This window comes from Malaya genurostris, chromosome 2 (assembly GCF_030247185.1).
Source record: "Malaya genurostris strain Urasoe2022 chromosome 2, Malgen_1.1, whole genome shotgun sequence".
In the NCBI taxonomy this organism is placed as follows: Eukaryota; Metazoa; Arthropoda; class Insecta; order Diptera; family Culicidae; genus Malaya; species Malaya genurostris.
The window spans coordinates 57044663-57058857 of NC_080571.1; the positions used below are offsets into that span (position 1 = coordinate 57044663).

Genomic DNA, 14195 nt, shown 5'->3' on the forward strand with positions numbered 1-14195 from the left:
ATCGAACCCGTTTTGTTACAATATTTACTTGCTTCTGGTCTGCCGTCACTTAATTTCTGGTGAAAACTACCAACACAATAAAAAATAGTCTAGATGAACAACGTTGAGTCAAATAAATGGTTACCTTCCAACATCGCGAAAAAGTTAAATATTTTATCAACGTAATCCAATAATTTATTATGACGATTCATTTTCAAATATTTTGATGAAATCAGGCATCCCTGCAAGCAGCTGATCGGTGTTGACAAACGAGGGGAAACCAACTAGTAAAAAACTTTTACATAACACAAGGGGTGTACAGATAGTAAATAGTTCGCGCAGTACAATATAGGTGGAGCTAGTGCATCACGAAAAATTATTTTTTATAAGAATTTACTCATACTGTCATGTCTGTTAGTCTGTGCTATTACCGTGCGAACTTTCGTTTTCAAGGTCAATTGTGATAGATATTGTCAAAAAACTGAAAATTTTGACATAAAACTTCTTATAACTCAAAAAGTAAACATCCAATCTCGAAACCATTCAATAGCGTTCTGGGTGACGAAGAAACCTTTCATTTGCGACTAGTTCGTCAAAATCGGTCCAGCCATCTCTGAGATCTCGACCTCTTAGTTGACAACACACATACACATACGGACATTTGCTCAGTTCGTCGAGCTGAATCGATTGGTATACGACATTCGGCCCTCCGGGCCTCGGAAAATTTTTCTAAAGTTTGAGTTTATATATTTATAAAAAAGGTAAAAAACAAAAATTGGATTAGTTTTCAGTTTTGTTTTATTATGATTAGGGAAAAGTGTTATGAAGCGCCCTTCTGGCCAAAACGCCCCCCTTCCTTTTTTAAGTATTCAAGAGATTTCAAAACAAAAGTTTTATCACTAACAATATCTTTTTCTAAGATCTTTCTGCTCTGCAAGTTTGGCAGTTGTCGTTTGCTGGAAAATATAAACAAACTGAAAATATGATATCATCAGGCTGCTTTTCGATGTAAAGTTTAGCATTGACTAAACAAGCATTTTAACCGTGTAAAACGTCTAAAGGTCGGTTGCTACTTAGTAATTAACTTTTAGCAGTGCAATGTCTCTAATTACAGTATAAACATTTAGAGAAACAAAGCCATTTTTTCAATATGCGAATTTTCTCATAACAGTCATTCTACGGACATTATGCCCCACCTTCGATTCAACAATATGCTTCGAGTTAAAATATTGTTTTAAAGATTTATAACGGTTATTAAAGCAAAAAGTAGCGTCCGGAAGATAAAAAATGATGGTTCGCAATTGTAATTAATTGATTATGGAAATGTTTCCTGATACAAAGAATATCTTCTTTATCTGCTTTTCTTCTATACCGACATTTCAAGGGGCATATTGCATCATTGTTGAGGGGCAGACCATTGATTTGTTGTGAGGCATATTATACGGTTGCTGGGGCATTATGCCAACGGCAAGCGAAAAAACTGAGGATGCGGTCGTTTTGGAAAATGTGTTTGTATCAATCAATTCTCATCACTTCTATCGAAATCATTGAAAATTATGTTCCTCATACGCATTGCAAAGAAATACATACATTCTCGAAGAAAATATATCAATACATTTTGAAATAACTCAATGTTTTCTTAAGGGGGACATATTATAACACTTTACCCTACATGGCTACTTTGATGGAAAACTGCTGTTGTTGAACAGCTTGTCAATTGGCATAGTCGAAAAGTGACGGAAAATGATAGCACACGCTCTTCGAACAGAACTCATGGTTTGAGTTGCGATTACTCAAATTCATAAACTGGAACAATATGTCAAAATTTGAGTATGGATTTGAGTAAAATAAACTCGTTGCCAGCGTTGAGTTTTTAAACATTCGAGTGAAAAAATTACTTCTTGCAGTTCAGTGCTTTTTCATTCTCGGTATATTCTTATCGAAATAAAGAATGCAAGAATACGTCGTTTTCCATTGCCGTTTCTAGATCCGGTTTTAAAAACATGAATCAACGTCAATCATAGATGTTTTGTGGTTTCAAATATGCTTAGTGAAAAGCGCAACAAAAGGATATCAAAACAATTCAATTTGTACTCCAAACCGTTCAAAAGGAAACGGTTTTGAATCACTACTTTGCGCATTCAAAAGCAAGAAGAATAACTTTGTATTTGAAAATTAACGAAGAAAAATTTCTTCATTTTGAGAGTAAGGAACTCAAATTTTGAGTTGAACTTACTGAAATTTTGAACAAAATATTATTTTCTTATTTTGAGTAAAAATTACTCAAGTTTTGACAATTTCGTCCCTTAACGCAAAAATGAGTAGATAGGTGGTAACTCAAGTTTAGAGTACGTGCACTTCTCGATGAACATTAGAAAAGGTCCCAAGTGTAAATGACAGTTTCTCTTGGTTAACTTTCTCTTTCAGTTATTACGGTAAATTCCAGTAATCTCCAAGCAATTCTACAGTTTCTATCGAAAGTTGATGGTTTTTGCTATTATCCTATGTGAAGTGTTAGATGGAAGGATTACTGATTGAGCCGTAATACTCAAAAGAGAAAGTAAACAAAGAGAAACTCTCATTTGTACTTAGGACCTTTTCTCGTGTTTGTCTTCACTTTTTATGAATTTGAGTGATGTGTCACTCAATTTCGAGTTATGTTCAATGACAGTGCAGGGTTGGGCTTGACTGACAATTCCCGCTTGTGAGGAATTCTGGCAACCGTCAGAAAGCTGGCTGCATTCCGGCTGCTGTCAAAATTGTCCAGGCGAAATTGCGTCATTATCTCGCCGTACGTGTCTTGTTTATTTCCCTCCTCTTTCTTTTTTCTTTTTTTTTATTCGACCTCATTTGATATTCGTCAATCCCGCATGTACGTAAAAAAAACGAATCTTGAGACGGGTATGTTTGGTAGTGAGAAAGCAATGTTATTGGTAATAACATTTTCCATGATTAGTATATATGAAGGGCAATAACATATTGCGTTTCATATGTATCTTTTATTTAAAAAATAAAACCAAGACGCTTAAAATGTAGAACCGATTCAAAACGGTTCTGCCAATCTTGTATGGCAAGAATCCGACAGAAAAGAGCCGTTAATAACCGCTAGGCGAAATTCTCTGCCGGAAACGGTTGTTGCATTATTGCTAGACTTTTGTCGGAATTCTGGCAGAATTCCGGCAAAAATGGATGGCAGACATAGCCAGCCGTCTCACAGTGGTTCGAATCAATAAAACCGTGGACATAAATCAGTAGCTGCCAAACCGTTCTTTTAATGCATATAGTTGCTTTGAAGAAATTATTTACAAATATATACCGCGTAATTTGATCCTATCAATAATTGTTCATGGCCTACTTTGACAAAAAATGTAACCATAACTTTTTTTTCTGAAGAGATAGAAATTTTTTTTCTTCTACAAAGTATTAGAACTATTAAAAATAATTTACTTTGTCAAATATACCAAAAGTCTAGGTCGCACCGTTTCGGATATACAAAGCGTTTTTATGGCAACCCCCTTAAAATCAGTTTTTTATTTATAACTTGTTTCGAGTTAGTTTTTTATGCATACTTTCTTTGGAATAATTGAAGAAAATAAAAAATCCCATATTTTTATTGAAGGTAGTGCATAGGTTTGTTGTTTCCTGGCAAAGTTATACAACATTTTACCTTTTTTTCACCTATCATAAAACCTTACACAGAAGCGAAATATGCAACTTTATGCAGCTGATTTTTACAAAACTTGTAGGAAAAGATGTGCCCAATATCATAAAAAAAAATCTAAGTGGAACTCGGTGGAACTTTTTTTTAGGTCTTTTCAAAGTTAGTTTTAATTACTGAATTATGGCAACCCCCTTAAAACTAGTTTTCTAGTCATAACTTGTTTCGTGTTATTTTTTATGCATACTTCGTTTGGAATAATAGTAGAAAATATAGAATTTCATAATTTTGTAGAAGCTAATGCATAAGTTTATTCTTTTCTGGAAAATTTATGCATAATTTTACCTAGGAAACCTTGTGCCGAAGCGAAATATGCAATTAATGCAGCAAACTTTAATAATACTTATAGGAGAACATGTACCTTATCAAATTTATTTTCCAATGAGAATTTCTAGAGTAATATTCGTGTGACTCATTTACACTATGGCCATGCTGAAACCATAAATGGTTAAGAAACAGTGGTCCAAAACTGGAAAAAGACGGTCACAAGTCTGTACCTTTCACTGATTTTTAAGAGCTAACGTGTCTTCGAAGAAGTTTTACAAAATTATATAACGCTTCTTTTGAAAGTAGCACCTTAATTTTTGTTAAGGGGGTAGTACCGATTTCGAAAAAAAATAATTTTGTTTTTGACGAAAAAAAAATTTTTTTCTATCTCATTTCAAAGAAAAAAACATTTCAAATATTTTTGCTGAAGATATGAATAATGTAAAAAAAATATTTTTTGAGATATTCGCTTTATTTCAAAAACAGTTTTTTTGGATTTACCTACGTAGAATTTATCTCTATTACCTAAGTATCTACTTCAAAGTTAGCAAAGTTACTCATTTAACTTTTCCCAATACTTTTCACAACCTAATCAATCAACTAGGTAGTTAATGTTACCTACTAAATCATTACAATATGTCACTTAGTCGCATTGCATTCGATCAATCAGTATCAGTCACGCTATCGTCCGAGTTTTCCGTATCGCTAATTTCTTGTTCTGTTGTAAGTTCTAGCATATCAATTGCTTCCAGTGACAATTTCTTTCCAGTTTTGATAGGTTTGTAATAAATATTCGAAATCAGTGGGTCAGACGCTACTAGGAGTCTTCCTCGTGCCCAAGTTTGGATTTTTTTATTTGTTTATTAATTTTTAATTTTTTTCATTCAATAAACTATAAAGGTTGTTTTATGGAATGGCTTATTTGAAACCTAAGAAAAAACCGTACATTCATGCCTTGGACGAATTTTTGTATCTTTGTTATATTTTACAGGCTGTTGAAAAAAGGCTTTGTGCGAAATACCCCATGGATTATTACTTTGTTACTTTTTACAATTGAATATTTTGTTACTTTTTACAATTGACAATATTAGAATAAATCTAAGTGGAACTAGATGCAATTTTAGGCCTTTTCAAATTTAGTTTTAATTATTGAAAATCCGAAAAATTATCAAAACTTCAACACATATTTCAAAAATGGAAAAATGTTTTCTAGACAAAAAGTATTGTTAAAGTACAAACCTTTACGAAGAGATTTCATGTTTAAACGTGTAAATAAATTGAGTTATAGCGAAGCAACACGATTTTTAAGACGAGATGTTGATCGGGCGACTGCAAAAGTGAGTTACAGAAATAGCAGACGCGTGACGCCCTCTTTTTCTTAACCATTTATGGTTTCAGCATGGCCATAGTGTAAATGAGTCACACGAATATTACTCTAGAAATTCTCATTGGAAAATAAATTTGATAAGGTACATGTTCTCCTATAAGTATTATTAAAGTTTGCTGCATTAAGTTGCATATTTCGCTTCGACACAAGGTTTCCTAGGTAAAAAAAAGGTAAAATTATGCATGAATTTTCCAGAAAAGAATAAACTTATGCATTAGTTTCTACAAAATTATGAAATTTTATATTTTTTACAATTATTCCAAACGAAGTATGCATAAAAAAATAACACGAAACAAGTTATGACTAGAAAACTAGTTTTAAGGGGGTTGCCATAATTCAGTAATTAAAACTAACTTTGAAAAGACCTAAAAAAAATGTTCCACCGAGTTCCACTTAGATTTTTTTTATGATATTGGGCACATCTTTTCCTACAAATTTTGTAAAAATCAGCTGCATAAAGTTGCATATTTCGCTTCTGTGTAAGGTTTTATGATAAGTGAAAAAAAGGTAAAATGTTGTATAACTTTGCCAGGAAACAACAAACCTATGCACTACCTTCAACAAAAATATGGGATTTTTTATTTCCTTCAATTATTCCAAAGAAAGTATGCACAAAAAACTTAATCGAAACAAGTTATAAATAAAAAACTGATTTTAAGGGGGTTGCCATGAAAACGCTTTGTATATCCGAAACGGTGCGATCTAGACTTTTGGTATATTTGACAAAGTAAATTATTTTAAATAGTTCTAAAACTTTGTAGAAGAAAAAAAATTTCTATCTCTTCAGAAAAAAAAGTTATGGTTACATTTTTTGTCAAAGTAGGCCATGAACAATTATTGATGGGATCAAATTACGCGGTATATATTTGTAAATAATTTCTTCAAAGCAACTATATGCATTAAAAGAACGGTTTGGCAGCTACTGATTTATGTCCACGTTTTTATTGATTCGAACCACTGTGCGTCTGGGGGAAAATCTGCTCGCCGCGTACAAGTGGGTTACATCATGTTTTTTACACTCTCATTGAACATAACTCAAAATTGAGTGACACACCACTCAAATTCATTGAAAAGTGCACGTACTCTGAACTTGAGTTACCACCTATTTACTCATTTTTAAGTGGGGGGCGAAGCTGTCAAAATTTGTGTAGATTTTTCTCAAAATAAAGAATGAATATTTTATTCACAATATAAGTAAATTTAACTCAAAATTTGTTTGGTTTGCTCAAATCCCCGTTGCTAAGTGCGAATTCAACACAGTTTCGTGAAAAGTGTTTATTCGATGAAACTACTCTAGGTCAGTTTCGGTTTTCTCAAGCGAAAACTACATTAATAAATAACGGATTTCTTCCCTTACTCTTATGTAAAAGTTGTAGAAAATCGATTGAACACTCTAGAACAAAGGAGTGAAAAATAAGTCGGATGCTTTTTCGATAATTAGAAAATCAATCAAAAAACGAATCCACTGTTGATGATAATTTGAGCACAGTAAATTGACAAGTGGAGAAGTTGCAAAGTCTTGGTATTACATTCCTGTAGTGGAATTTGACCTTCGGTTTCAACAGACTTCGTAGCCGATTCAGAGTGTACAGAACCATTGAATGGCTGGTGCTACGATTTTACTGACACCACGAATCCTTCCAGATCGGGGCTCGAACATACGACAACTGGTTTGTTAGACCAGTGTCCTATACATTGAACCGCCAACCCTGGCCCTGGAGAAGTTGCAGTTTTTCTAAATTTAAATTGCTGATGTAAAATAGCCACTTAAACAAAAAAAATATATTTATACAGATAAAAAGCAATAAAATTACTTTTAGTGATTTTCCCTTTAGAAGCAGCAATTTTCAAAATATTTAGATATTAAATGAAAAGAACTCAGATTTCGAATTAAAAACACCATTCAAAAAAGTTATAGGTAGCTGGATGTTTTATTTAGAATTACTGTTCGTTTATGTGTCGATTTTTTGGTTGTCTACAAGTCATGAAAAAATATTCAGAAGGTGAGAAATTGGGTTCCTCATGAGCTGAATGATAGACAGCAGAAAAAGTAAAAGTGAGGAGCTAAGTTTTGCATTTTCTTCACGAAACAAAAGTTTTTCTGCACCGGATCGTCGCGGGAGATAAGAAATAGATTTATTTAGAGAATCCCAAGCGCAGAAAATCAGAGGTTGACATCGACAACGATTGCAAACCTAATCGATTCGACACTGTGCATTTGGTGGGATCAAAAAGGTGTCTGGTACTACGAGCTTCTCTAGTCAGTGAAATACGCTCCTGTTCGAGTACATTGTGCCAAATAATGATTTTATGGGACTTGTGCAACTACAAGTATTTAATAACTCTGAACCTTCACCCACCATAAAAAGTGTATTGAAAACTAATTTCGAAACGTTTCACCCAGTTCAGTCAAAAGATGCAATTGCTTATCTGTGCTGTCAGTCAACAGAAAGACTTCACTTTTTATCTCTTACGCTCAAATTGATTTCTTTTCTACTCAACATCCGATTTTGTATACCAAGTCATCGATGTGACGGGATAAGTAAATAGCAAAAAAACTTTTTGAAACTTACCCATCCCCAGTATCAGCGTGCTGAAGCTGTGTGAGTATTTTTAACATATTGAATTATCCTCGCGGTATCTACAAACATGTTTCGATACCACAGCTTCCGCTTATCCGAACCGAAGCGTCATCGACTAACGCGTAATTTTTCGAAACGCACTTTGTCTGGTTAAATCTGAAAATGCTCACCGTCGTCGACAGCGATAAACAATGTGTTATTATTATATACCATACGCATCAATGAAGTTGTCTTCTTCATAAACTCTTTTTTTTCAATTTCGGAAGCCAGAAAACAACAACCAAACGGATAGGGTGATTGTACTTCTTTCCAGTCGAGCAAGAAAAAACAATGAAAGTGAAACGTAAACAGAAATCCAGTTCATGATTTTCCACCCTTTACGATAATGCAATGAACAAAAGTGAAATCTCTAATTGATCCACGTAGTTTGCATGTAGGTGCCACTTACCCTACCAAAATCTGAAACTCCGATTTACTGCGCAATACAGATATTGAAAGATGAAATTTAGCTCCAACTTGGTAATTATATGTTTTCCGTTCACCCTGGAATCCTTGGCCGGCATATGCCGAAGGTCAACGCTCATGTGTTCATTAGAATCCAACTCTTGTGCGGATAATTGTTTCGGGTGACCCAAAACTGTAGCTCCCAGATTTGCCTTTCAGCGAACAGCAATGTGTAGATATCAGCAATTTCTGATCCCGTGTGCCCTCCCAGTCAATGTGAAAGTTTACCAGTATTGATTTTTTTGCCTACCCCCAACTTAATCTCGTTTTATGACCAATCAAGACAAGCGACGGAACTCCGATTTCACATCAGGAGTTCCTGTTATCCGAGGTCATGTGAAGGACGCGCATCGTCCACTGTTATCCTGCTGCCTTCGAAGTGTTCCTACCGACTCCAGATTTCGGGCAATCAAACACATTCGGCTTTCAGTCCTGCTAACCATTCATATCTGTGACCCAGCCGAGTATGGCGACAAACGTGAGAACCGATTTCCCTCTTTACTCTCCTTCTCACTCTCACTCTCTTTTTCTCTCACTTCATCCGTTCTCAACATGCTCATACTCACGCAGGACGCTGTGGAAAACACCGTAGGGAACATAACCTCAAAACAAAGGTAAAACGTGGCACTTTCGTTCCCTCCTATACGATAATTCTCTTTGCAAATACATAACCTTGTGCGTCTCGTCAATAAACCATTCACAACTTACATCCGAAATATTTGCCGTCGAAGGAACACAAGTGTGTAGTTTCATGAATGAATGAAAGCATAGATAATTACGCTGAGAATCCAACAAACACTAATGGTAGGGTAACAGAGGTATTTTGGCCACTTCATATATTTTGGCCCACCTAACAAACTTTATCGATTTCATCGGATTTTATCGATGTTAAGTAACTCATGTTGCATCAATTTGAAGCTAATCACATTAAATTACCTATTGCGGAAGGGGTTTTCGAAGATATTACAACATTTGGTGGATATTTTTACAAAGTGGGCCAAAATACAATCAATCCTGAAGTGGGCCAAAATACCTCTGTTACCCTAATCACTGCTGTTTAATTTTAGTATACGAATGAGGGCTGATCGTTTCCAAATTTAGAACCCCCACGAGCACAGAACAAAGTGATACAATGCGCAAATGAAGTAATCAAAATATTCAGATGTTGATAAAAATATTATGGCGTTTTCGTTTTTAATTTGCACTACACCGGTGCAGGGCTACACGGATGCATGAATAAACGAACAAAAATGACGAAAACATAAACAGTAACCATTGACTACCATAAACGATTCCATTGCACAGAGCTACACCAAACTTTTGATGAGTGCTACACCAGTGGTATCGGTGCAGAAAAAGTGTAGCACTGGTGTAGTGCAATTGGCAAAAACGAACGGTTTCAGTGCAGCTTTCGCTACACCGGTGTAGTGCAATTTAAAAACGAAAACGACATTCAATATTTCGAGTTTGATCGAGCATAATAGGTACAATGTTGGCATGCTAAGACCAATTTAATAACTACCTATTTTATTTAAAAAGGAAGTACTTTCCGTAAGAATTAATGGGTGTTGTTATCTTTCAGTTCTAACACAGTGAAATTTGATGTTTCGACCAAAATTGTAAAAGTCGTGTAGAGTAACAAGTCATCAAACTTGACATACTTCGATTTGGATGAAACTTTACACACGCTTCCAGTAGAGCTAACCATATGTTCTTTACGAATGGAGAGAAAAATTCGACTCAAGACTGATTTTCAAAAAGGCACTTTACCTGCACTTTTGTCTAATCGTTGTTACTCAAGAATTGTTGACTGTACAAAAAATCTCCGAGCAATGGTAGAAGAAAATCAATTGGACACTCCAGAAAATTATACACTGATAAAAAAGTTCAATGCATTTCCAAAACTTAGAAAATTTACAACAAAACATTAAAAATAGCGCATTTTGTTAAAATAGTTATATTATAAATTTCTTTTAAAACAATCTTATTTAAATATTTTAGATTTCTGGTGCTTTCGCTTAAAACTTAAAAAAGTTACCGCTAAAACAATTTAAAAGCATTTGTAAAATATTTAGTTCTTGATGAAATAACTATTATCATACTGATCAACAGCAACATATTTGAACGGCTGAAAGCAAAAATCCGATAAGTGCAACTTAGTTTGGAAAACCCGTTTAAGTATTTTTGAATGCAAAAATCGGATTGCATTCAAAGTTTTTACAAACTGCCACTGTGGGAACGCAGCATAGATTAAGTTGCCTTTAACAAACAAGCATACCATGCTTCACCCACAGCGACAGCCGGTAAAAACTTTAAATGCAAAAACTGGATAAATACATTTGTTTTGAAAGAACCGGCTAAGTTTTTGTCCGGATTTTCGCAATCAAAGTTATTTCGTTCGGTTCTTGCAGAAAAGATGTTTTTAAACGATTCTTGCATTGAAAAATCCTTGTCCGGTTTTTGCTCTCAATGTTTTTATCCGATTTTTGCAGTAAAATATACTTAAACGGGTTTTCCGAACAAAGTTACACTTATCCGACTTTGGCATTCAGTCGTTCACTTGTAACTCGGTTTGTTTTACACGAAGAGAAAGAATAGAGAAAGTTGAAAAGAACACACTTACACGGAGAACCCTTCGATCATAAAATTGCGATATCGCGTTTTTGATTTTTGCGATAGTTGATTTAACTAATTTCTTTTTGATTCAACCAATAACCAATGGTTTTTGATTTGCATATATTCAAGTAGTTGAAAAATATGTTGTTTTGAATGCTGTCAAATGCCGGAGACAGTTGAAAGCAAAACAATGATCGCAATGCAAAATCAACAACTTTTTTAGTTGAAATCTGTTCGCGTCGCTTCAAAATGTCAATGAAAACAACATCGATGGTTAGAGCGTTTGGTGAAATTGTGTCAATTCGATTTGAGAAATTTATGATAACAAGTGTTTATCTAACAGCGGTGTTGTGATAAAGTTAATCTTGTTTAAGATGAAAAAATTTGGTGACAAATCAGAAAATGTTAATGAATAATCATCTCGTAATCTTTCAGGTATGCACAAAAATTTTCTGCTTCAAATTCAAACATTGATTTACTTCCAGCTGTTTGATACCGATGATGATGTTCATGCATTAGCAATAAAACGCTTTTTGACATGATTTTAATTTATAAAAGTAACAGGAGCGAAGGGTTTCAAACACACAGAACGCGCTGCGATTGAATAACGCGTTTGAATTGCCGTCGCAAAATTCCAATTCCCAGCGGTTGATGCATATAAAAGCTCATATAAATTGACTAAAATTATCAGTGCATAACTTTAGTTCAACCGTTTGAAGGCATCATCTTTCAATACTCATTTTAGGTAAATTTGATAATTTCGCTTATTTACTCGCCCCTCCGGGCACTTTTGCTGATTAAAAACGTTTTTCTATATCAATAATTTCCGATCGAATAGGAAGTATTTTTTTAGAATTTAGATCTTTACTGGTCTCGACTTGACATGATCATACAAAATCATACAAAAATCAAAATCGCTTAGAGATCAGATCAGTTCTGATTTCGTAATGATAATTTATTCCTTGGTTAAGATCACTTGAAATTAGCAGTGATCGGTGGTTTTCCCAGCTCTAATGATATTACATGTCAATATAAAATACTGTTTATATTTTAACAACGATAATTTATATTTTAACAACGATATTTAAATCTCAACATACCGAACTTATTTCAAATAGATCATGACGTGTATCAGTAAGTATATTTTGATTATTTTCGCAAATCAATAACATTGTTCAAGTTGATTCAACTATTTGCAATGTCTAAAACAAATAAAACCGATTTATTTTTCAACTAACAGAATTTTGTTTCTAAAACAACAAAGGTATGTGTCCTCACTAATCGACAGAATTTTTTTTCAAAGAGTTAAATTAGTTGTTTCAACCATCGTTTCTGCTAATCGAAAAAATAAAATGACAGTTTAGTTAAAACAACAATCGATTAGTTGTAACAAATTTTAACCAATCGAATTCAGAAAATCAACTAATATTCTGGTTGAAATGGGATCGCGGGTGGTTCCGTGTAGATTTGATTTCATTATTCGGTTGTTTTTCGTCGAAAACTTCCGGCAAACATCAGCATTCACCAATTCCTCGGTAAATCCAATTTATTTTATAGAAATCCTGCGAGTTTTTACCGAATGATTGGTTTCACGCGAAATGCTTCACAGAGTTCTGTAAAAAATACAAATCTGAAAAATCGCCGAGTAAGGTAAGGTAAAATTTACCTTCCTACTAACGAGTTTTAAACAAATTGAATAATCAATTTTCAACGGTTTGTAAATTTTGGAAGCGTGAAATTTGTAAGGATCTTTATCGTAGCAAGCGATGAAGGTACGAAAATTCAAAATATCCATCAGTCAGAACACATTCGAGTGCGTTTGAAAGATAACAAAGTATATTTTCTAATATATTTAACTAGAATGAGTTTCAATAACGATATACTGTTGTGCGACTTCCTATCAAACGCTGCTACATTGTTTACATTAAGGAGAAAAAGTTTTTAATAGGTAACTATACAATTTTAACGACAGCAACAGTGGTTTGATAGGTGCGTTATTACTTCATTTTCTGTCTTAACAGCAACAAACATAAATAAAATCAGTTAATAACGACACCGCTGGACGTATTTATACGTTACAGCTACTGAAGTTTCACTTTTATCCTGGCTGACGCCGTCACTCGTGCCGAAACACGCGACGCTCAGCTTCTCTAGCGCCTCGATGCTGAAGACGAAAACCGACCGGCTGAGAAGTGAGAATTTCCGCCCCTATGCCAACCACCTAGCGACGAACGTTCGTGAGCACACGTACGTGAGTACACGAGCACCCGAACCGTTCCTGTTCCCGTTCCAGCCAAATCAGTGAGTAGAACCTTTTTCATAGGTGTAGTAATTCTTTGCATCAGGGTGGGATTGCATCATCGTATGGAGTATTCAGCATCGCTTATCAATAATGTACGCTACTTGCTGTCCCGGGAAACTCGTATTCTAACACAGTGGAGCACTAAATTCAGTCAGTGTGATCATGGGAGGGTACTTACCACTTCCGAATCGATTTGCTGGATAAGCATGCTGAAACATGTCTTGTAATCGATCACTTTTGGTGTCTTCACTCTCATGTCACTTAAAACACTGCACGCCGCCTCCAGTTTCGAGATACAATATATAGGGTTTCGATTTCGAGAGCGTGAGAGCAGCCCGGTTCTCCTGGTGCTCCGGCGATAGATCCGAACCGGTGCCAGTAGTGCCAGCAATGCAGACTGTTCGACTGTTTCTATTGTTTGCATCGTTCAGCATAAATGCTCGCTGGAATTAATTCGATGGGGACGCAAGGTCGTTTATACGATTTTGCTTCGGACTCGATGCGTCAAGCTAGGAAACATACCAAACGAACTAAGATAACAGATTGCTAATTGCTGATATGATACCTATAATGAGTTAAAAATATTTTTTTGCGTTATATTCTGTCACAACACTTTTTTCATACTTTTGCTCGTCGAGGTTTTAATAGTTTGCGACAAACTAGAAGCATAACTTCGGATCGGTTCAGCAAACCACATTTAGTACAGACACGTTAAAAATATCAATATCCGTCACTCGTGGTGAATCAAGATGGTGGATCAAATTTTAAAAAATTGAAGGGGCCTTTAGAGCAATATCAATGTTTATCTATGTGAGTATATTTGTATACTCGATAAGTAAA

General features: G+C 34.8%; 1 protein-coding gene across 1 annotated transcript in view; it reads right to left on the minus strand.

The window, feature by feature from the left end:
- LOC131432497 (b(0,+)-type amino acid transporter 1) overlaps positions 1–13659 on the minus strand; it is a 166223-nt gene extending 152564 nt beyond the window's left edge. The window contains exon 1 of the mRNA XM_058598811.1: positions 13534–13659. Coding sequence (XP_058454794.1) covers positions 13534–13573 — 40 coding nt within the window. The 5' untranslated portion in view covers positions 13574–13659. The remainder of the gene's footprint in view (positions 1–13533) is intronic.
- Between the last annotated feature and the right edge of the window lie 536 nt (positions 13660–14195).